The following is a 24,971-nucleotide window of genomic DNA, read 5'->3' as shown; positions in this document are numbered from 1 at the left end:
TATCACGTTGACGCAACAAACCCGTATCATGCTCATCATTAACCTGTATCATGCTCATCATTAACCTGTATCATGCTCATCATTAACCTGTATCATGCTCATCATTAACCTGTATCATGCTCATCATTAACCTGTATCATGCTCATCATTAACCTGTATCATGCTCATCATTAACCTGTATCATGCTCATCATTAACCTGTATCATGCTCATCATTAACCTGTATCATGCTCATCATTAACCTGTATCATGCTCATCATTAACCTGTATCATGCTCATCATTAACCTGTATCATGCTCATCATTAACCTGTATCATGCTCATCATTAACCTGTATCATACGCATTAACTTAAGGGTTTCCTAATAACAACACCTATTGTGATCCTTTTCCTTCCCTGTGGAGAAAAAAAAGACAAGACATATGGGACAGGAGTGATTGTCTCATAAAAAGATTTATTTTTTCGCCTAAATGTACAAAGGCAAGTTACAGCATTGTATAAAAAAAGACATGTGGTAATATACACTTTACATAAGAGAGAAACCCTGGGGGGGGAAAGGGGGAGGGGCAAAGAGGGGGATGAACCAAAACAAAACATAGCAATTAAAAAAGCTGTAAACATCTCTCTCTCAAGTACCGATGACTGATACTGAGCCACTGCTCTGGGGACGTGGGTTTAGGGGACGTGGGCTTAGGGGGCGTGGGTTTAGGGGGCGTGGGTTTAGGGGGCGTGGGTTTAGGGGGCGTGGGTTTAGGGGACGTGAGTTTAGGGGGCGTGGGTTTAGGGGGCATGGGTTTAGGGGGCGTGGGCTTAGGGGGCGTGGGCTTAGGGGGCGTGGGTTTAGGGGACGTGGGTTTAGGGGGCGGGGTTATGAATAAAGAAACTCCCACAAGAACATTGTCCCCCCGCGGTGTGAGTAACACAAGGAATGACAGACTACCCAAGCACAGTGAGACAACACCTCAACAACGGCTGCCGTGGGAGTATGATCATTATTTAATTTCTCTGTCTGTATTAAAAAAAACAAAAAAAATCCCCAAACTCGATCCTCAAAAAAAAAAAAATGTATCAAGCACATTTTTCCGCGTATCATGAAAAAAAAAAATGTTTCACCAGCAGAGGTTCTGGTTTAACAGACCTGTTAAATTACTATTAATATATAATCTGGTTCTGACCTCACCTCCCATCTCACTCCATACAGAACGCGTTAAAAGCATTTTTAAAAAACATATTAGACATATTTCCAAACAAAACCTAAACCCTCTACTTCAGAGAAAAGGACAGGAGGGGGGGGGGATAATCTGTGCCAGCATCCAATCAAGGCTGAGCATCAACAGTATTGTGGTGAGAGTAGGGCTTATCAACCAGGTCACCTGTTAACAACATTCATACAACAGTAACATATGAACTGACATCACTACAGGACAGAACCAAAGTCAACCTCGATGAGCCCACCATAGAAATAGAAGCAATAGAATGGCGTTCCAGACGTCATTGAACATTGACTTGAATGGAGATCCCCTTTCTCTAGTGACTGGATCATTATGGATCCTACAGGCCTCTTATATTAGTGTTTAGCAGGGGAATTCAACTGGAACGTGTCTGATTAGGAGAACTATTAGAGTATTACTGGAATGAATGGACTCTCACAGGGGGCAGTGCTCTGAGTACGGCCTATTTAATTGTTCATGATAGCGTTCGCCTGATCTCTTGGTGAATGAAACGCCACTTTGGTGGCTTTGAGGTCTGTTTCACCGCCGCTGCCACAACAAACGTGTCATTCCCATCGGCTTCGCTAAATCACATTTCTGTATAAAACACACACGCACACAAAAAAATCTAATTTATTAGTTCAGATTTCCTGTGCTGCTCTCTCAAAAGCACGCCAGATCCATGAAGGGCAAGGAAAGCATCACGGCGAATCAGATTTACTGATTTACAGACAAGCGGTTGAGTGGGCGCTGTGCGGCTGCGGCAGGATTAATGGGGATCATTAGCAGGAGAAGAGTGGACGCGGTGGGAGAATCTGCTGAGTTCTACCTCTCTATGACTCCTCTGTGGACTGCTGCTCGGCCCTCAGCCCGGCCCTCAGCCCGGCCCTCAGCCCGGCCCTCAGCCTTCGTCTATCCCGGCAGGTACTAATAACAACACAAAGTATTCGTGAGCAGTATCTCATGGAACCAAAAACAAACAAAAAAACAAGAGCAACAAATGAGTGAGGGTTAAAGTGACAAGGTTGAAATGTGACTTGTTTTCCTTGAGGGTGGTCGAGGCGGCTTGGGAACGTGTGTGACGAGGGGACTAAAATGGCATCATGGGCTTCAAGAGTGGGGATACAGGCTACTGGTGGAGGGGTTAACAACAACAGAGGCTACTGAAGGGGTGGACTCCACAGTTTATCATATTATATCAACAACGGAAAGGGGGGGGGGGCTAACAAGACAGAAAGCATAGGACATTTTCCGATAGCGTCCAACAACCGTTGAAAAACGAATTCCTCTGTACACTATAAACAGAAACCACAGTGAGAGGTTCGGAGATGGGAACAGTGTCCCAAAGCAAATGTGCATCTGACTTGATCCACTAGGAGGGACATTGTGCGGGGCTAATGTTTACGCCATGCAGCCACACACAGACAGACAGAGATAGTTGGAAAAGAGAGGGAGGTGGGCCTGCAGGAGAGACTCCATTTTGCAATTGCGCAAATTCACCAAAAAATTAGCAGGGGCATGTGCCAACTCCCAGTAACACAGCACTCCACAACTAGACGTCCTAGAATAAATATTACAGGAGAGAGCTGCCCGTCTCTCCATCACTACAGGCCAGAACAGAGGGAGAGAGCTGCCCGTCTCTCCATCACTACAGCCCAGAACAGAGGGAGAGAGCTGCCCGTTTCTCCATCACTACAGGCCAGAACAGAGGGAGAGAGCTGCCCGTCTCTCCATCACTACAGGCCAGAACAGAGGGAGAGAGCTGCCCGTCTCTCCATCACTACAGCCCAGAACAGAGGGAGAGAGCTGCCCGTCTCTCCATCACTACAGGCCAGAACAGAGGGAGAGAGCTGCCCGCCCCTCCATCACTACAGGCCAGAACAGAGGGAGAGTGAGTGCAGTCATATCTACTGAGCATCCTCTGACAGCTCTAGAGACTTTCCCCTTTGTGTTCTTACATGTCCATTGATGAGGGAGGACTGCAGATAACCCATGATGCCGTTCGGTGAGAGACTAGCAGCAGCGACAGCCAGACGGTGGCTTGCAGACCGTTCTCATATAGTCATGTAGGTCTCAGACAGTGTGCACAAACACACAAAACAAAAGCCTTGTGCACTTCACGACCTGGGCTGCCTGCCTGTCTGAGAACCCCTCTCCCCCTCCAGCCTCTGCAGTGCCCAGTGAAGATGGACGGCTGGATGGAACTAGAGGCAGCATCTGAAGAGTCCAGGCAGCACCTCTGATTAGTGCAACCTGCCGGGTCACAGCTTGGAGAGCACCAGGATGGTACATCTCTGCTCCTCTCCGTTCCTCTTCTCTCTAAGCCAAAGTACCTCCAGGCACAAATATGTCCTCTCCCTTTAAGCCGGGGCCCTTGCTGAGCAGCTGGGAGCTGGAGCAGATGCATTGGAGCTACTCTGTAAACTGGATGACCCTTTGGGAAAGGAAACCAGGAGACAGCTGTCACCGCCACCACAGAAAGGCCCAGTAGCGTTCAACACAGGGACAAAACAGCCAAAGGAGTTTGTTTCACCACTGGGTGAGAGTGAGATGGAAACATGGTCGTCAAGCCAACAAGACACAAAGAAAAAAATCAAATAAACTGCTAAAATAATACAAAAACATGAATAGTGACGAGACCAACGCTGTGGAATGAACAACGCACAAAAATAAAAAGCCTCGTACAAATAAACAGCAACAAAACAACAAACACGCATAGTTTGACTCTCTGAAAGAACTCAAGTAGGCGGTTGATAACTTTTCACACAAACAACTACAGATTCAACAGAGCGTGAACTTTTGAATGTTCCTCCTCCTGAAACTGAACAGAGGAAGAGGAGGGCTGTCTCTCTTGTCAGTATTAAGGAGAAGAGCAGCTTCGGCTTGCATAGAAAGCCCAGAGTGGTGGAGAGGGATGGAGACAACGAAAACCAGTCGCTCCCCTTTCAGTCACCCCTCCTCTGGCCCAAACAACGACCCCCCCCCCCAAAAAAACAAAAAAAAAACAGAAGGGAAATAAATGCAATGAATGTCTCAAAATGTCCTCCGGGTCAGTGGGTAGTTTGGTGGATGAATGAAACAACCCAGAAGTCAAGCTGCAACCCATTACTCTAAGTCTCAGGGTCAGCCATCAGTCCTATAGGTCCATATCTCTATGTAGTGATTTCTGATCGACCCCCTCTCCCATCTGCACCCTCCACTTCCAATATGGCCGTCCGTGTGATAAGGCCTCACTCCACCAGAACGCGTCAGGCCTCAGACCTTTTAGTCATCACGTGAGTGACTGGCCGGCCGGCCAACCAGAGGAGGGGGCTCGGCGAGCCCTCAACCCAGCCACGGGAAGCCTTGCCGTAGGGTGGCCATCCCACTAGCGGAGGGAGGAGGAAGCAGAACAGCCGGAACAACCAGGCAGAAACTAAAAAAAACACACCAAACACCATTGAACTGATGTCTTAAAATGAGCTCTGCAGCAGGCTTCTTCGTGTGATCCAGTCACATGGCTCCAAGCAAGGTCGAGGTCAGCCAATCAGGTCTCCCTGTGGGGGGCAAAAAAACAGACAGGGAGAGTTATATGACAGCAATGCTAAGAATTGAACATTCACATTCAACAAGATGATTGGCCTGTAAACTTACATTGTAGTTAAGCCCTACAGATAATCGCACATACTGTATACACTGACACTTTCAATGAAATGTAGTTGATGTTGGATCATATTTTGTCCAGCAGAGGGCATCATAGACTGCAGTTTCATCAAACAACCAGAAATCCTTCTAGTCGTCAGACAGAAGTGTTTATTTTTTGACTTAGAAAAAAAGAGAAAGAGATACACTACATGGTCAAAAGTATGTGGACACCCCTTCAAATTAGTGCATTCGGGCTATTTCAGCCACACCCTTTACAGACAGGTGTATACAATTGAGCACACAGCCATGCAATCTGCATAGACAAACATTGGCAGTAGAATGGCCTTACTGAGGAGCTCTTTCAACATGGCACCGTCATAGGATGCCATCTTTCCAACTAGTCAGTTCATCAGATTTCTGCTCTGCTAGAGCTGCCCCGGTCAACTGTAAGCGCTGTTTGCAACACTCACTGCCGAGTTCCAAACTGCCTCCGGAAGCAACGTCAGCACAAGAACTGTTCGTCGGGAGCTTCATGAAATGGGTTTCTTTCACGAGGCTGCTGAGGGGAGGGACAGAGCAAATGGAATGGCATCAAACACCTGGAAACCATGGAAACCATGTGTTTTGATGTATTCGATACCATTCCACTGATTCCGCTCCAGCCGTTACCACGAGCCAGTTCTCCCCATTAAAAAGGTACCACCGACTTCCTGTCCCGTGTCCAGGCAGCCGCACACAAGCCTAAGATCACCATGTGCAATGCCAAGCGTCGGCTGGAGTGGTGTAAAGCTCACCACCATTGGACTCTGGAACAGTGGAAACGCGTTCTCTGGAGTGACGAATCACGCTTCGCCATCTGGCAGTCTGACAGACAAATCTGGGTTTGGCAGATGCCAGGAGAACGCTACCTTTACCAATGTATAGTGTCAACTGTAAAGTTTGGTGGAGGAGGAATAATGGTCTGGGGCTGTTTTTCATGGTTCGGGCTAGGCCCCTTAGTTCCAGTGAAGGGAAATCTTAACGCTACATGATACAATGACATTCTAGACGATTCTGTGCTTTAGGGAACTGTTTGGGGAAGGCCCTTTCCTGTTTCAGCATGACAATGCCCCCGTGCACAAAGCAAGGTCCGTATAGAAATGGTTTGTCAAGACCGGTGTGGAAGAACTTGACTGGGCTGCACAGAGCCCTTACCTCAACCCCATCGAACACCTTTGTAATTAATTGTAACGCGAGCCAGGCCTAATCACTCAACATCAGTGCCCGACCTCACAATGCTCTTGTGGCTGAATGGAAGCAAGTCCCCGCAGGGGAAAGCCTTCCCAGAAGAGTGGAGGCTGTTATAACAGCAAAGGTGGGACCAAATCCATGTTAATGCCCTCGATTTTGGATTGAGATGTTTGACAAGCAGGTGTCCACATACTTTTGTGGTGTAGCCATTTAGTGTAGCTATATTGACACTATTCTGGATCAAAGAGCATGTTTAAACATCAGGAAGAAACGTGTGTGTGTGTGTGTGTGTGTGTGTGTGTGTGTATGTATGTGTAAGTGGGGTCAGTTTGGGGCCATTTGTTGGAGGATCTGGTTCCTCCTTACCATTCTCATCTCCGTGCAGGGGGGTACATGGAGGGGGAGGAGGCTTGTTGACTGGCAACTATGGCTGATGAAGAGAGACCTGTGAAGGAAGAGCCACCCAGTTAGATACACCTCCATATACTCACAACTCCAGATTTAGTCAATACACTAACGTTATGGATGATATTTTGTTAATGTTCTCTAGTCTGTATTACTTTAGGTAGGAGAAAAAGGTCTTACAAAGTTAAATCATTTCACAGTTAGGTGATTGCCATATAAAAGCGTTCTATTGGAGCAGCTAGCCAACGCTGTAGGCCGAGATGTGTCCTTGTGCGTTCTATTTGAGCAGCTAGCCAACGCTGTAGGCCGAGATGTGTCCTTGTGCGTTCTATTTGAGCAGCTAGCCAACGCTGTAGGCCGAGATGTGTCCTTGTGCGTTCTATTTGAGCAGCTAGCCAACGCTGTAGGCCGAGATGTGTCCTTGTGCGTTCTATTTGAGCAGCTAGCCAACGCTGTAGGCCGAGATGTGTCCTTGCGCGTTCTATTTGAGCAGCTAGCCAACGCTGTAGGCCGAGATGTGTCCTTGCGCGTTCTATTTGAGTAGCTAGCCAACGCTGTAGGCCGAGATGTGTCCTTGCGCGTTCTATTTGAGTAGCTAGCCAACGCTGAAGGCCGAGATGTGTCCTTGCGCGTTCTATTTGAGCAGCTAGCCAACGCTGAAGGTCGAGATGTGTCCTTGCGCGTTCTATTTGAGTAGCTAGCCAACGCTGTAGGCCGAGATGTGTCCTTGCGCGTTCTATTTGAGCAGTTAGCCAACGCTGAAGGTCGAGATGTGTCCTTGCGCGTTCTATTTGAGTAGCTAGCCAACGCTGTAGGTCGAGATGTGTCCTTGCGCGTTCTATTTGAGTAGCTAGCCAACGCTGTAGGCCGAGATGTGTCCTTGCGCGTTCTATTTGAGTAGCTAGCCAACGCTGAAGGCCGAGATGTGTCCTTGTGCGTTCTATTTGAGCAGCTAGCCAACGCTGTAGGCCGAGATGTGTCCTTGTCCGTTCTATTTGAGCAGCTAGCCATCGCTGTAGGCCGAGATGTGTCCTTGTGCGTTCTATTTGAGCAGCTAGCCAACGCTGAAGGTCGAGATGTGTCCTTGCATTTTCTATTTAAGCAGTTAGCCAACGCTGAAGGCCGAGATGTGTCCTTGCGCGTTCTATTTGAGCAGCTAGCCAACGCTATAGGCCGAGATGTGTCCTGGTGCTTGAGCTTGTTTGTAGGCGAGCGGCCAGCCATCACTTACCTGTGGCGTAGGACAGGTCGTACTGCCCCGAGAGCAGCGGGTAGCCCAGGTGGTGATGGGAAGGCATGATGCGCTGTGAGGGAGAGGAACGCGGCCGGTCCAAGTCTCGCTCGCGCTCGGCCACAGCGCGCTCCCGTTCCCTTTCATGCGAGGAGGTCTTGTCGCCGACCGTGGGCGACTTGCTCTTGTACTGGCTGGCGTGCTGCTGAAGGATGTCCAGGGCCTTGGCCTCGGAGGACGACTTGCCACTGACCGTGGGGCTGGCGCGCGCCACCTTCTCGCTGCCTTCCTCGCCCGGCCCCATCTTACTGCCATAGGGGGAGAATGAGTAGTAGGACCCTGTCGGTGAGAGAGGACGTTAAACACCATGACACCAGAGTCATTAAGTGTTCCCATTTACAATCAAACAAACATGAAAATTAATGCATATCAGTGTTCATTCATTATTTTATTATTATTTTTTCAATTTTGTACATCATCATAATAGAGATTTGAACAATCCAATGGCATAGCTGTATGTACAGACCATTCGGAAATACTTCTATAAATAAGATACTTGTTTTTTTATTTTGAAAACATTTGTAAAAAATTCAAAATAACATGTTTTCGCTTTGTCATTGTGGGGTATTGTGATGTCATTATGGGGTATTGTGATGTCATTGTGGGGTATTGTGATGTCATTATGGGGTATTGTGATGTCATTATGGGGTATTGTGATGTCATTATGGGGTATTGTGATGTCATTGTGGGGTATTGTGATGTCATTGTGGGGTATTGTGATGTCATTGTGGGGTATTGTGATGTCATTATGGGGTATTGTGATGTCATTATGGGGTATTGTGATGTCATTATGGGGTATTGTGATGTCATTATGGGGTATTGTGATGTCATTATGGGGTATTGTGTGCAGACTGAGGATGGAAAAAAAGCCATTTAATCCATTTTAGAATAAGGCTGTATCCTGTTAGCAGTGGCATTAACTCTTACCAGGGTAGTTCTGCATCATGACTGATGGCATCCCACGGTAGCCCGGGTGGCTGGGGTCATAGCCCTGGCCGTAGGCATAGGCTCCATGCATGTAAGGCATGTAGCCTTGGTGCTGGGCCATGGGAGAGGAGAACTGCATGTGGCCAGCGGTGGCCCTTGGGTCCTTTCCCACCCCCCGGTGTTCCTCCAAGGCCAAAGATAACCGGGGCTCAACCCCCTCTTTGCTCTCCTCCTTCGGGGTGGGGTCTTTGGGCCGAGCCCTCTCGTCCCTGCCCTCCTTGCCCTTTCGGTCTCTGTCCCGCTCTCCTCGGTCTCTGTCTCTTTCCCTGTGGCGCTCCACGTCCTGTGGTTTCTGGGCCTCAGGGTATTTGCTGGGGTAGAGGTAAGGCCACAGCCGCGAGTCAGGCTCCTGAAAACAACACAAAACATCTCATTACAGACATCTCATCAGTTGTGTCCGACAAAAATTAACCTTTACTTAAACATTTCCCAGAATACACAAACCAGCATGCACTTGTACTCAGTTTTATAGTGATCATTTGACATACATTTGTCGAACATCCAATCACAATCAGCAGATTCAAACACAACCGTGTTAGGTTACCTGTCTGTACCACATGGCCTGTTCCATGGCCGAGGGCCTGCCGGACTCCATGCCCGCCTTGGGTTCATCCCCCTTCCCGTGGTGCCCTCCTTCACTCAGCTTCATCTTCAGCCCTTCAGCCTGCTGGGCCGGCGCCTTGGCGTCCTCCCCCTTGGGCATGATGACCGATGACTTGGTCTGCTCCGAGGAGGACGAGGGCTCTTTGGGTGGCTTGCCCTGGGGCGGCCCGCCTTTGCCCAGGTCTGTGACACTGGGAGCCTTGGAGAGGGTGGGGGGCACCAAAGCCTTCTGCTTCCATTCCTCACCCCGCTCCTTCCCTGAGGAGCCCTCTCGCTCCTTTCCAGCAGCGTCTGATTTCTTCTCTGCGGCGCGGTGCTGCTCGGCTACCACCTGCCTCTGCCGCTCATCGTACTGCTGCCGGTAGGCTGGGTTGGTGTTCAGCAGGTGGTTGTGGTAGGCCTGGTCCGGGTGGTAGGCGTACGGGGGAACGTAGGCATACTGGTTGTAATAGAGAGGCTGCATATACATGTTGGAGCGCTGCTGGATGACCGAGGCCTGTTGCTGCTGCCCCGTTACAGAGGTACCCATCTCAGGCTTACGCTCCTCCTGCTGCTCCTGCTTGACCTTACGCTCCTCCTGCTGCTCCTGCTTGACCTTACGCTCCTCCTGCTCCTCTTTTTTCACCTTGACCTGGGCCCCCTCCTGTTGTGTGCCCCCCGTGGCCGACACCCCCGGGCTAGGGTTAGGGTTGGCGTAGTTTGGGGAGTAATAATTTTCGTAGCCGGGATAGTAGGGGGACTCCTTGCTGGCTGTTTGGGTGGGGAACAGGGACTTCTTGGCCCCCTCTCGGGTGGCCTGCTCCTCGGACTTGACTCCCTTGACGCCCTCCACCCGGCCCTCGCCATCCTCGCCCGCGTCTGAGATGTCAGAGTAGGCCGGGCTGTTGGTCTTCACCGAGGAGTTGTCGGCTCCGTTCTGTGTGACCACATGGAGTGGGGTGAGGGGCTGGGCCATGCCTCCAGCCTCTATCCTGCTGGCCACACCAATGGAGGGACTGGGAGCGTTGTCGGTGAAGCTGTAGATCTTGTCCGCCTCGGCCTTGATGCTGGCCAGCCGGCTCTGGTGGGGGTCTGATGAGCCGTTCAGCAGCCCGTCGCCTTTGCTCCCCGGGTCAGAAGATTCAGAGTATGGGCTCTTGCCTTCCTCTGGCTTTCCCCCTTTCCCTTTGGGGCTATCTCCCTCCTTTCCTGCCTCCTTCTTCTTCTTGTCTTTCTTCTTCTTGTCCTTGGAGCCGCTCAGCGCTGGGTTCACAGACGAGGGGTCTCCCAGGGCCGAGGGCTTGGGCTGGATCGCTTTCAGCTGTGGGCTCTTGGGGATAGACTGAACTGCTGAACTAATGGCAGGGGTGGAGCCAGGGCTGGCTGCAGGGAAGCCACTTGCCGTCTGTAGGGAGTAGAGCTGCTGAGGTGGTATGGTCGGGGCGATGGGCCGCGTTAACTTCATGCCCTTCTGGGCCAGCTTGTCTGCCTTGGAGCCGCTACCCGTCTTCTTGGCTTTGTCCTTCTTGTCGTCCATGCCGTCGTTGCTGGTCTCGTCCGTTAGGCAGGGCCCGTCCTCACAGCCATCCATGGGCATGCCCCCTGCCTCTAGATCGACCTCGCAGGGCTTCTTTTTACCCTGCTTGGAGCCAAACTTACCCGAGGAGGGCGACGGAGTCTGGGCCTCAAAGCCCCTACCCTTGGGTGTGACTGAGCGAGCCGGTGACAAGCAGCCCTTTTGAGAGATGGAGGCCCCATTGCAGCTGCTCGGATCGGGGTGGAGCGTAGAGTCCTCCCCGTACTCACTGTCGCCGTCCATGTCCAGCTTGATGTCATCATCATTGTGGGCACGGGCCTGGTGGTACTTGAGGCCATTAATGTGCTTGTACTTCTTGTTGCAGTTGGGGTGCGGGCAGTCAATGAGCACCGGCGAAGGGCAGTTGCGGTCGAGTTGCTGTGGGGGCAGTGGCTCCATCTTTATGCTGGGTTTGCCAGGGAGAACGGTGTGAGGCGGCTGGGGCACTCCTCCAGGGCCGCTGTTGGAGTTGGTGCGCATGCGTTTGCTGCCCTTGGTGTCCTCCGAGCTGGAGTTGGGCTCCATGTCTGAGGCGGGCTTGTTCTTGCGCTTGTTAGCCGACGAAGGGCTGGCTTTGACGTCCTCTGTGTTGCTGTTGGGCGGCGTGCCCCGCCGGCTCTTGCTGCTGCCGTTGGCGGCGCGCGTCTTGCTGGTGCCGCTGCCCTTGTTGTCCGACGAGTTGCTGTTCTCGTTGACGGGTGTGTTTCCGTTAGGCCTCATCCTCTTCCCCCGGCCCCGGCCGTTCCTCATCTCCAAGTCACTGGTGGGGGACTCACAGAACCTAGAGGAAAACCAAAGCCAGAGAATTAAACCTATCCGCCATTAATACCCCACCACAATAACAGAGCCTCAAACCAGAGAACTCACTGCCCTCATCAAACCTCACCACAATAACAGAGCCTCAAACCAGAGAACTCACTGCCCTCATCAACCCTCACCACAATAACAGAGCCTCAAACCAGAGAACTCACTGCCCTCATCAAACCTCACCACAATAACAGAGCCTCAAACCAGAGAACTCACTGCCCTCATCAACCCTCACCACAATAACAGAGCCTCAAACCAGAGAACTCACTGCCCTCATCAATCCTCACCACAATAACAGTGCCTCAAACCAGAGAACTCACTGCCCTCATCAACTCTCACCACAATAACAGAGCCTCAAACCAGAGAACTCACTGCCCTCATCAACCCTCACCACAATAACAGAGCCTCAAACCATAGAACTCACTGCCCTCATCAACCCTCACCACAATAACAGAGCCTCAAACCAGAGAACTCACTGCCCTCATCAACCCTCACCACAATAACAGAGCCTCAAACCAGAGAACTCACTGCCCTCATCACAATAACAGAGCCTCAAATCAGAGAACTCACCAATCCCCACCAACAGCCAATAGATAGTATTGTTTTAATATCTAGCTTCTAAATAAAGCTGATGAACCACTCCACGGAGCTCTCACAATCCTGTTGCTATTCTCAGTCTCTGAATCATCCCCGCTCCGAGAAGGGCTATTACTAGCGGCTCTGGGAGAGGACCTGGACCTGCGACAGATTCTGATCCTCTCCTTATCCCCCAATCTCAACAGCCCAGTGTGTTCTGACAGATCGCCAAGCGCCACAGGGCTTGACAGGATTAGGCAACGCTGATCTGATAGGAGATACCATCCTGCCTTTACACAACAGCCAACAGGGGGTAGAGAGAGAGGTAACGAGAGAGAGAGGGGTAGCGTAAGAGAGCGAGAGGGGTAAGGAGAGAGAGGAAACGAGAGAGAGAAAGAGGAAACGAGAGAGAGAGAGAGGGGAAACGAGAGAGAGAGAGGAGAAATGAGAGAGAGCGAGAGAGAGAGATAGCGAGAGAGAGGAGAAATGAGAGAGAGCGAGAGAGAGGAGAAATGAGAGAGAGCGAGAGAGGAGAAATGAGAGAGAGCGAGAGAGGAGAAATGAGAGAGGGGAAATGAGAGAGAGAGCGAGGCAACGAGAGAGAGAGCGAGGCAACGAGAGAGAGACAAAGAGGTGGGCGAGAAAGAGAGACAAAGAGGTGGGCGAGAGAGAGAGACAAAGAGGTGGGCGAGAGAGAGAGACAAAGAGGTGGGCGAGAGAGACAAAGAGCTGGGCGAGAGAGAGACACAAAGAGGTGGGCGAGAGAGAGACAGAGGTGGGCGAGAGAGAGACAGAGGTGGGCGAGAGAGAGACAGAGGTGGGCGAGAGAGAGACAGAGGTGGGCGAGAGAGAGACAGAGGTGGGCGAGAGAGAGAGACAAAGAGGTGGGCGAGAGAGACAAAGAGCTGGGCGAGAGAGAGACACAAAGAGGTGGGCGAAAGAGAGACAGAGGTGGGCGAGAGAGAGACAGAGGTGGGCGAGAGAGAGACAGAGGTGGGCTGAGAGAGAGACAGAGGTGGGCGAGAGAAAGACAAAGAGGTGGGCGAGAGAGAGACAGAGGTGGGCGAGAGAGAGACAAAGAGCTGGGCAAGAGAGAGACAGAGGTGGGCGAGAGAGAGACTGAGGTGGGCGAGAGAGAGACAGAGGTGGGCGAGAGAGAGACAAAGAGCTGGGCGAGAGAGAGAGAGTCAGAGGTGGGCGAGAGAGAGACAAAGAGCTAGGCGAGAGAGAGACAGAGGTGGGCGAGAGAGAGACAAAGAGGTGGGCGAGAGAGAGACAGAGGTGGGCGAGAGAGAGACAAAGAGCTGGGCGAGAGAGAGACAGAGGTGGGCGAGAGAGAGACAGAGGTGGGCGAGAGAGAGACAGAGGTGGGCGAGAGAGAGACAGAGGTGGGCGAGAGAAAGACAAAGAGGTGGGCGAGAGAAAGACAAAGAGGTGGGCGAGAGAGAGAGACAAAGAGGTGGGCGAGAAAGAGAGACAAAGAGGTGGGCGAGAGAGAGACAAAGAGGTGGGAGAGAGAGAGAGACATGCTCAACTTGAGCTCCTGATAATTTCATATTTTTTTCTTCATAAAATGAGATTAACACTCAAATCTAAAAATAATTTCAGACAAGTGATGAACAACAACTCTATTCATTCAGAATAGAAAAAAAGTTACTTTGCGCCTCAAGTTAAGAAGTTTTGACTCTAGCTAGCTAGCTACACAACAAAGACCTAACCAGCAGACTAACAAGCTAGCCAGAAGAAACGAGCTAGAACAAACCTAGCAAGGGGAGTTAAATCAACTACATCAAACGACCAAACTGGGTGAGTAAACCAAAAAGGAGACGGACTAACTTTAAACATATCTTCAGTTTTTTTAGTGTGAAGAGTTGTCACTCTTTTTGCAGCTAGCTGGCAACAGCAGCAGACAAACAAACCGGTTGCCATGGCAACGGGGCAGCAGAACAGATCAGCGGCAGTAGTAGCAGAGCCCACAGGCACCATGTCCCCACTCCCCCTCAGCGCCGAGTCCATTCTCTACCCTCCAGAGGCCAAAAATGACACAACGAGGAAAGCTTTTAAACAGACACTACTAAAGGGGAGGCCAGAAACCCTTTTTCGCAGACCTCTACAAAAACGGTGATGTGAGTAATCTCATCTTCCTCACTGACCAGCCAAAAGCATGGCGCTCAGCAGTCTGCTTTCACTACCCATCTATAAAGAAAGAGGGAATCTGTAATGGGTGGAAGCTGAAAATCAGAGACAGACGACCCTGACAGCACCACGATAACAATCAACCTCTACAAGACTGGGACTGTCATGGTGCAAGGTAACATTAGGCTGTTTGAAACAGACTGGGACTGTCATGGTGCAAGGTAACATTAGGCTGTTTGAAACAGACTGGGACTGTCATGGTGCAAGGTAACATTAGGCTGTTTGAAACAGACTGGGACTGTCATGGTGCAAGGTAACATTAGGCTGTTTGAAACAGACTGGGACTGTCATGGTGCAAGGTAACATTAGGCTGTTTGAAACAGACTGGGACTGTCATGGTGCAAGGTAACATTAGGCTGTTTGAAACAGACTTTCAGACCATTAAGGAGAGAGCAGAGAGAGATAAGGACACCACCAGTGACATGCCCTCCCACCAGACAAACTCCACCAGCACCACCCTCACCCCTACTATCCCCACCCAAAAAGGCACATCCAGCACCTCTCTTCCCGCCATAGTGGAGGACATGCCCCAGGAGGAGAGCGACCCCCTCAGTGCAGAGCAGGCTCAGGCCCTCCTCACCACCGTGGCTGCCATGAGGGATGAGTTCACCAGACTGGAGGGGGAGGTGGTCCTGCTGAGGGTGAGCGTAAGCAAACAGCAACCAGACAACCACACCTTAGGAGAGCTCCTAACCAAGGTGAGGACAGAGAAGGACAGCAGCCTTGCTGAACCTCTTTCAGCTGTGTTGCAAGAGAGAGACGGACTCAAGAGAGAGCTGGCTGATCTAACAAAGGAGGTGAGAGAGCTGGCTGATCTAAAAAAGGAGGTGAGAGAGCTGGCTGATCTAAAAAAGGAGGTGAGAGCTGGCTGATCTAACAAAGGAGATGAGAGCTGGCTGATCTAACAAAGGAGGTGAGAGCTGGCTGATCTAACAAAGGAGGTGAGAGCTGGCTGATCTAACAAAGGAGGTGAGAGAGCTGGCTGATCTAACAAAGGAGGTGAGAGCTGGCTGATCTAACAAAGGAGGTGAGAGCTGGCTGATCTAAGGAGGTGAGAGCTGGCTGATCTAACAAAGGAGGTGAGAGCTGGCTGATCTAACAAAGGAGATGAGAGCTGGCTGATCTAACAAAGGAGATGAGAGCTGGCTGATCTAACTAAGGAGATGAGAGAGCTCCAAAAAGAGCAGTAGTAATAACTTATCTGACAGAGCAGTAATAACGATCTGACCACACTAAGCGAGGACAGGCTGCAGGAGAGAAAGAGAACAGAGGACAGACTGCAGGAGAGAAAAAGAACAGAGGTCTGTCTGCAGGAGAGAAAGAGAACAGGGGACAGGCTGCAGGAGAGAAAGAGGACAGGCTGCAGGAGATCAAGAATCGTTATGTCAACCCTTCTACAGAGGAAGGACCTCCACCCCGCCACAATCCAAAGAATAAACGCCAGCCTCTCCCGAGACTGTGCCCTGTGACCCAATGTACACCTGGCCCACCATCGATCTGGACTGTCTCTATGACCATGTTCACCTGTACAGGGAGACAGTCCCCATCCTCGATCTGGACCGTCTCTAGGACCATGTTCACCTGTACAGGGAGACAGTCCCCATCCTCGATCTGGACTGTCTCTATGACCATGTTCACCTGTACAGGGAGACAGTCCCCATCCTCGATCTGGACTGTCTCTATGACCATGTTCACCTGTACAGGGAGACAGTCCCCATCCTCGATCTGGACTGTCTCTATGACCATGTTCACCTGTACAGGGAGACAGTCCCCACCACCCCACCCTCGATCTGGACCGTCTCTATGACCATGTTCACCTGTACAGGGAGACAGTCCCCACCACCCCACCCTCGATCTGGACTATCTCTATGACCATGTTCACCTGTACAGGGAGACAGTCCCCATCCTCGATCTGGACTGTCTCTATGACCATGTTCACCTGTACAGGGAGACAGTCCCCACCACCCCACCCTCGATCTGGACCGTCTCTATGACCATGTTCACCTGTACAGGGAGACAGTCCCCACCACCCCACCCTCGATCTGGACCGTCTCTATGACCATGTTCACCTGTACAGGGAGACAGTCCCCACCACCCCACCCTCGATCTGGACTGTCTCTATGACCATGTTCACCTGTACAGGGAGACAGTCCCCATCCTCGATCTGGACTGTCTCTATGACCATGTTCACCTGTACAGGGAGACAGTCCCCATCCTCGATCTGGACTGTCTCTATGACCATGTTCACCTGTACAGGGAGACAGTCCCCACCACCCCACCCTCGATCTGGACTGTCTCTATGACCATGTTCACCTGTACAGGGAGACAGTCCCCACCACCCCACCCTCGATCTGGACTGTCTCTATGACCATGTTCACCTGTACAGGGAGACAGTCCCCACCACCCCACCCTCGACCTGGACTGTCTCTATGACCATGTTCACCTGTACAGGGAGACAGTCCCCACCACCCCACCCTCGATCTGGACCATCTCTAGGACCATGTTCACCTGTACAGGGAGACAGTCCCCATCCTCGATCTGGACTTTCTCTATGACCATGTTCACCTGTACAGGGAGACAGTCCCCACCACCCCACCCTCGATCTGGACTGTCTCTATGACCATGTTCACCTGTACAGGGAGACAGTCCCCACCACCCCACCCTCGATCTGGACTGTCTCTATGACCATGTTCACCTGTACAGGGAGACAGTCCCCACCACCCCACCCTCGACCTGGACTGTCTCTATGACCATGTTCACCTGTACAGGGAGACAGTCCCCACCACCCCACCCTCGATCTGGACCATCTCTAGGACCATGTTCACCTGTACAGGGAGACAGTCCCCATCCTCGATCTGGACTTTCTCTATGACCATGTTCACCTGTACAGGGAGACAGTCCCCATCCTCGATCTGGACCGTCTCTAGGACCATGTTCACCTGTACAGGGAGACAGTCCCCATCCTCGATCTGGACCGTCTCTAGGACCATGTTCACCTGTACAGGGAGACAGTCCCCACCACCCCACCCTCGATCTGGACTGTCTCTATGACCATGTTCACCTGTACAGGGAGACAGTCCCCACCACCCCACCCTCGACCTGGACCGTCTCTATGACCATGTTCACCTGTACAGGGAGACAGTCCCCATCCTCGATCTGGACCGTCTCTAGGACCATGTTCACCTGTACAGGGAGACAGTCCCCATCCTCGATCTGGACCGGGACCGGGACACTCAGACCCAGCAGGCTGAGGACACTCAGACCCAGCAGGCTGAGGACACTCAGACCCAGCAGGCTGAGGACACTCAGACCCAGCAGGCTGAGGACACTCAGACCCAGCAGGCTGAGGACACTCAGACCCAGCAGGCTGAGGACACTCAGACCCAGCAGGCTGAGGACACTCAGACCCAGCAGGCTGAGGACACTCAGACCCAGCAGGCTGAGGACACTCAGACCCAGCAGGCTGAGGACAGACCAGTGGGGTGTTTAGTAGAGAAGTCTATAAAAGGCTCTGTGATGCTGAGGACAGGATAGATGGCAGAGGAGAAAAATAATTCCAACTCTCGTTGTTGCATTTCGAAAGCCCTGTGTCAGCGGGGAGGGGGAAGCTTCGGAGACGTTACCCAAGAATATTTCATTCATAATGGCCCCCGAGCAAAGGAAAAGCTATGAAATATGCCCTCAAGACAACCAATGTCAGTTTTCAAGTGTCTGAATGTTCAGTTTGAAAGGGTGTGTGTGTGTGAATGTGTGTTAATGATTAGTTGTGAGAGTTCCTGTTTACCTTGGCGGGGCCCAGTTGTGTCTGGTGCAGTCCAGGAGGGTGCCGACATAGGTCTTGTTTCTCCAGGTCACGTTAACTACCAGCATGCCTGGGAACAGAGAGAGGGAGAGAAGGAATGATGATCACAGAGGAACTGTCATCATGTCTTCCTTCATCAGTCAAGGGGTGTAAACCCATCCTGCCTTCTAGTGAGTCTGAGCCACTGTGCTCCCTGCCTCTGCACTGCTCTGAGCTTTTCATCTGGTTATTTATAAGCCACTGTGACATCTGCTGATGTAAAAAAAAAAAGGGCTTTATAAATACATTTGATTGAACACTTAATGAAGAATGATATTAGCATAGCATGACAACTTTCATCCCAAATACTGTCAGCATGGACAGTATAGGCTAGTAAATAGGGAACTCCCAATACCAAGGTGCCGATACGTTATGTACTGCGATTCTCACGATACGTATTGCGATTCAATACTGTGATTTTATTGGGATTCGATGTTCCAAACATATGTCTGCTGCCGATGGACGAGAGAGAGAGAGAGAGAGAGAGAGAGAGACAGACAGAGAGAGAGAGAGACAGAGACAGAGACAGAGAGAGAGAGAGACAGAGACAGAGACAGAGAGAGAGAGAGAGAGAGAGAGAGAGAGAGAGAGAGAGGAGACAGAGACAGAGACAGAGACAGAGACAGAGACAGAGACAGAGACAGAGAGAGAGAGACAGAGACAGAGACAGAGACAGAGACAGAGACAGAGACAGAGAGAGAGAGAGAGAGAGAGAGAGAGAGAGAGAGAGAGAGAGAGAGGAGACAGAGACAGAGACAGAGACAGAGAGAGAGAGAGAGAGAGAGAGAGAGAGGAGACAGAGACAGAGACAGAGACAGAGACAGAGAGAGAGAGAGAGAGAGAGACAGAGACAGAGAGAGAGACAGAGCGAGAAAGACAGAGAGAGAGACACACAGAGAGAGAGAGAGAGAGAGAGAGAGAGAGAGAGAGAGAGAGAGAGAGAGAGTCGTGAGAAAACAAGTTTTGATCAGTCAGGGAAATAAAATGTGCTAAACACAAATTGGCTTTCTGTTTTGAAAAGATGGAGAACAAGAAACCTACTGGAGTTTTGGTGCAGGTACAGCCGACTAGCACAAAAATAATATTGAGATATTGTCAAAATGATATGATGTATCGTCAAAAATAATATCCTGATATGTAACTACCGATCCCCCCCCCCATCACTACTAGTAAACATAAAACTGTGTACTGGAATCGGTCATACTAATCAAATCAAATCAAATATTATTAGTCACATGCGCCGAATACAACAGTGAAATGCTTACTTCGTTTCAAAGATTTAAAAAAAATATGGATAAGAAAAAGAAATAAAAGTACAAGTAATTAAATTAAAATAACAATAGCGAGACTATATACCCGGGGGGTACCGGTACAGAGTCAATGTGGAGGCTATATACAGGGGGTACCAGTACAGAGTCAATGTGGAGGCTATATACAGGGGGGTACCGTTACAGAGTCAATGTGGAGGCTATATACAGGGGGTACCGGTACAGAGTCAATGTGGAGGCTATATACAGGGGGTACCGGTACAGAGTCAATGTGGAGGCTATATACAGGGGGTACCGGTACAGAGTCAATGTGGAGGCTATATACAGGGGGTACCGGTACATAGTCAATGTGGAGGCTATATACAGGGGGTACCGGTACATAGTCAATGTGGAGGGTATGTACAGGGTGTTACGGTACAGAGTCAATGTGGAGGCTATATACAGGGGGTACCGGTACAGAGTCAATGTGGAGACTATATACAGGGGGTACCGGTACAGAGTCAATGTGGAGGCTATATACAGGGGGTACCGGTACAGAGTCAATGTGGAGGCTATATACAGGGGGTACCGGTACAGAGTCAATGTGGAGGCTATATACAGGGGGTACCGGTACAGAGTCTATGTGGAGGCTATATACAGGGGTACCGGTACAGAGTCAATGTGGAGGCTATATACAGGGGGTACCGGTACAGAGTCAATGTGGAGGCTATACACAGGGGGGTACCAGTACAGAGTCAATGTGGAGGCTATATACAGGGGGTACCGGTACAGAGTCAATGTGGAGGCTATATACAGGGGGTACCGGTACAGAGTCAATGTGGAGGCTTAATACAGGGGGTACTGGTACAGAGTCAATGTGGAGGCTATATACAGGAGGTACCGGTACAGAGTCAATGTGGAGGCTATATACAGGGGGTACCGGTACAGAGTCAATGTGGAGGCTTAATACAGGGGGGTACCGGTACAGAGTCAATGTGGAGGCTATATACAGGGGGTACCGGTACTGAGTCAATGTGCGGGGCACTGGTTAGTCGAGGTAATTGAGGTAGAGAGGAGCAGCGGTGTAACAGAGGAGTGCCAAGTCTAGGCCTCTTGGACCTAGACTTGGCGCTCCGGTACCGCTTGCCATGCGGTAGCAGAGATAACAGTCTATAACTAGGGTGGCTGGAGTCTGACAATTTCTAGGGCCTTCTTCTGACACCGCCTGGTACAGAGGTCCTGGATGGCAGGAAGCATGGACCAAGTGATGTACTGGGCCGTTCGCACTACCCTCTGTAGTGCCTTGCGGTCGAAGAACGAGCAGTTGCCGTACCAGCCACGATGCTCTCGATGGTGCAGCTGTAGAACCTTTTGAGGATCTGAGGACCCATGCCAAATCTTTTCAGTCTCCTGAGGGGGAATAGGTTTTGTCGTGCCCTCTTCACGACTGTCTTGGTGTGCTTGGACCATGTTAGTTTGTTGGTGACGTTGAGGGAGAGGCTGTTGGCCTGGCACCACACAGCCAGGTCTCTGACCTCCTCCCAATAGGCTGTCTCGCCGTTGTCGGTGATCAGGCCTACTACCACTGGTGTGTCATCTGAAAACTTAATGATGGCGTTGGAGATGTGCCTGGCTGTGCAGTCATGAGTGAACAGGAAGTACAGGAAGGGACTGAGCACGCACCCCTGAGGGGCGCCTGTGTTGAGGATCAGTGTGGTGGATGTGTTGTTGTTACCTATCCATACCACCTGGGGGTGGCCCATCAGGAAGTCCAGGATCCAGTTGCAGGGGGAGGCATTTAGTCCCAGGAACCTTAACTTATTGATGAGCTTTGAGGGCACTATTGTGTTGAACGTTAAGCTGTTGTCAATGAATAGCATTCTCACATAGGTGTTCCTTTTGTGCAGGTGGGAAAGGGCAGTGTGGAGTGCAATAGAGATTGCATTGTCTGGGGATCTGCTGGGGCAGTATGCAAATTGGGGTGGGTCTATCTAGGGTTTCTGGGATAATGGTGTTGATGTGAGCCATGATCAGCCTTTCAAAGCACTTCATGGCTACAGACTTGAGTGCTACGGGTCGGTAGTCATTTAGGCAGGTTGCCTTAGTGTTCTTGGGCACGGGCACTATGGTGGTCTGCTTAAAACATGTTGGTATTACAGACTGGACAGGGAGAGGTTGAAAATGGTAGTGAAGACACTTGCTAGTTGGTCAGCGCATGCTCGCAGCACACGTCCTGGTAATCTGTCTGGCCTTGTGAATGTTGACCTGTTTAAAAGTCTTACTCACGTCGGCTGCGGAGAGCGTGATCACACAGTCTTCCGGAACAGCTGGTGCTCTCATGCATGTTTCAGTGTTATTTGCCTCGAAGCGAGCATAGAAGTAGTTTAGCTTGCCTAGTAGGCTCGTGTCACTGGGCAGCTCTCGGCTGTGCTTCCCTTTGGAGTCTGTAATGGTTTACTGGCCCTGCCACATCTGACGAGCATCAGAGTCGGTGTAGTACGATTCCATCTTAGTCCTGTATTGACTCTCTGCCTGTTTGATGGTTCGTCAAGGGCATAGCGGGATTTCTTATAAGCGTCCGGGTTAGAGTCCCGCTCCTTGAAAGCGTCAGCTCTAACCTTTAGCTCAGTGTGGATGTTGCCCGTAATCCATGGCTTCTGGTTGGGGTATGTACTCATGGTCACTGTGGGGATGACGTCATCGATTGATGAAGCCAATGACTGACGTGGTGTACTCCTCAATGTCGTTGGAGGAATCCCGATACATATTCCAGTCTGTGCTAGAAAAACAGTCCTGTAGTTTAGCATCTGCTTCCTCTGACCACTTTTTTATTGATCTAGTCACTGGTGGTTTCTGACTAGTTTTTACTTGTAAGCAGGAATCAGGAGGATACAATTATGGTCAGCTTTGCCAAATGGAGGGCGAGGGAGAGCTTTGTACGTGTCTCTGTGTGTGGAGTAAAGGTGGTCCAGAGTTTTTTTCTTCTATGGTTCCAGTCTGTGCTAGAAAAACAGTCCTGTAGTTTAGCATCTGCTTCCTCTGACCACTTTTTTATTGATCTAGTCACTGGTGGTTTCTGACTAGTTTTTACTTGTAAGCAGGAATCAGGAGGATACAATTATGGTCAGCTTTGCCAAATGGAGGGCGAGGGAGAGCTTTGTACGTGTCTCTGTGTGTGGAGTAAAGGTGGTCCAGAGTTTTTTTCTTCTATGGTTGCACATTTAACATGCTGATAGAAATTTGGTAAAAACAGATTTAAGTTTCCCTGCATTAAAGTCCCCGGCTACTAGAAGCGCCGCCTATGGGTGAGCGGTTTCCTGTTTGCTTATGACAGAATACAGCTCATTCAATGCTGTTTTTAGTGCCAGCCTCTGACTGTGGTGGTATGTAAACAGCTACGAAAAATACAGATATTAGCTCTAGGTAGATAGAATATCTCATGATAAGATGTAGACCGCAATAGCTCGAGACTTCCTTAGATATCGTGCACCAGTTGTTATTTACAAAAATACATAGTCCACCACCCCTCGTCTTACCAGACGCTGCTGTTCTATCCTGCCGATACAGCGTATAACCAGCCACCTGTATGTTGACAGTGTCGTCGTTCAGCCACGACTCCATGAAGCGTAAGATATTACAGTTTTGAATGTCCAGTTGGTAGTTTAATCTTGTGCGTAGGTCATCGATTTTATTCTCCAAAGATTTAACTTTTGCTATGGAAGGAAGTGGGGGTTTATTCGATCGCCTACAAATTCTCAGAAGACAGCCCACCCTCCGGCCCCTTTTTCTCTGCCTCCTCTTCACGCAAATCATGGGGATCTGAGCCTGTTCCCGAGAAAGCAGTATATCATTGACGTCAGGCTCGTCAGCCTCTTGAAGCTAGGGGGCACTATTTTTATGTTTGGAAAAATAATGTTCCCAAAGTAAACGGCCTATTTCTCAGGACCAGATATTACAATATGCATATAATTGACAGATTAGGATAGAAAACACTCTAAAGTTTCAAAAACTGTCAAAATATTGTCTGTGAGTATAACAGAACTGATATTGCAGGCAAAAACATGAGGAAAATCAAACCAGGAAGTGGCTTCTATTTTGAAAACTCCATGTTCCATAGCCTGCTTTTGCTCCATTTAAAGGGATATCAACCAGATTCCTTTTCCTATCGCTTCCTCAAGGTGTCACCAGTCTTCAGACATAGTTTCAGGCTTTTATTTTGAAAAATTAGCGAGAAAGATAACATTGCGTCAGGTGTTCGCATGAGTTTTGCTCATGCAACAGAGTTTGGGCAGCCATGGCCTCTCCCTCTCCTACTGAAAAAGACAGTTGAGGTTTATATATTATCGATTATATATTTTAAAAACAACTTGAGGATTGATTATAAAAAACATTTTACATGTTTCTGTGGACATTACGGATACTATTTGAAATTTTCGTCTGCATTGTCGTGACCGCTCTGTAGATTTCTGAACATAATGCGCCAAACAAACTGAGGTATTTTGGATATAAAAATAATCTTTATGGAACAAAAGGAACATTTATTGTGTAACTGGAAGTCTCGTGAGTGAAAACATCCGAAGATCATCAAAGGTAAGCGATTAATTTGATTGCTTTTCTGATTTTCGTGACCAAGCTACTTTGATGCTAGGTGTTCATAATGTTTTGTCTAGTGATCGATAAACTTACACAAACGCTTGGATTGCTTTCGCTGTAAAGCATATTTTCACAATCTGACACGACAGGTGGATTAACAAACGGCTAAACTGCACTTGTGATTTCATGAATGTAAATATTTTTTTGTAATATTATTTGAATGTGGCGCTCTGCAATTCAGCGGTTGTTGATGACAATTATCCCGCTAAAGGGATGGGTAGCGTCAAGAAGTTAAAGGGGAAAAAAAAGGAGGGATTCTCCCGGTCCATGGTGAGTAATCGCATGGTGAGTAATCGCAGTACTGATGTCCAGAAGTTATTTTCGGTCATAAGAGACGGTAGCGGCAACATTAGGTATAAAATAAGTTAAAAACCCCCCCGCAAATAAAGGAACATAAAAACACAATCGGTTGGGGAAACGTAAAATGTCTTCTTCTCCGGCTCCATTGGTTTCCTATTAATTCCCCAAGAGAAAAGACGGCACCAAGCAACATTCAGGTCAATCTCAGAGTATTGAATAGAATAGGTGCAGCTGTTCAGTATTCAGCACGCTGGTTTTGGGGTTGGAACTGCACACACACCCCTCCCGCCTCCATTAGAACAGAGCCGTTCCTGATTACAGAGGCTGGGAGCAGCACAGTACACTGACAGACAGCCATTTGTATGCAGCTGAGTGAGGGATGAAGGAGGAGGAGAAACAGAGTGGTGTTGTCCTCCAGCTGACATTGCTGCCTGCAGACTGCAGAGG

General features: G+C 49.8%; 1 protein-coding gene across 2 annotated transcripts in view; it reads right to left on the bottom strand.

Moving 5' to 3' along the window:
• Positions 1–432: 432 nt before the first annotated feature.
• LOC110521236 (zinc finger protein 609) overlaps positions 433–24,971 on the bottom strand; it is a 185,894-nt gene continuing 161,355 nt past the window's right edge. For both annotated transcript variants that reach the window (XM_036968847.2, XM_036968845.2), the window contains exons 4-9: positions 18,268–18,355; positions 9,291–11,685; positions 8,687–9,095; positions 7,700–8,038; positions 6,430–6,508; positions 433–4,745 (exon numbers count right to left, since the gene is read on the bottom strand). In XM_036968847.2, the coding sequence (XP_036824742.2) occupies positions 6,435–6,508; positions 7,700–8,038; positions 8,687–9,095; positions 9,291–11,685; positions 18,268–18,355 (3,305 nt within the window). In that variant the 3' untranslated portion in view covers positions 433–4,745; positions 6,430–6,434. The remainder of the gene's footprint in view (positions 4,746–6,429; positions 6,509–7,699; positions 8,039–8,686; positions 9,096–9,290; positions 11,686–18,267; positions 18,356–24,971) is intronic.

This window comes from Oncorhynchus mykiss, chromosome 4, assembly GCF_057628025.1.
Source record: "Oncorhynchus mykiss isolate SJ-2025 chromosome 4, ASM5762802v1, whole genome shotgun sequence".
Taxonomy (NCBI): domain Eukaryota; kingdom Metazoa; phylum Chordata; class Actinopteri; order Salmoniformes; family Salmonidae; genus Oncorhynchus; species Oncorhynchus mykiss.
The sequence above is the reverse complement of the archived record's forward strand: the minus strand, read 5'-3'. Positions and strand labels throughout refer to the sequence as shown.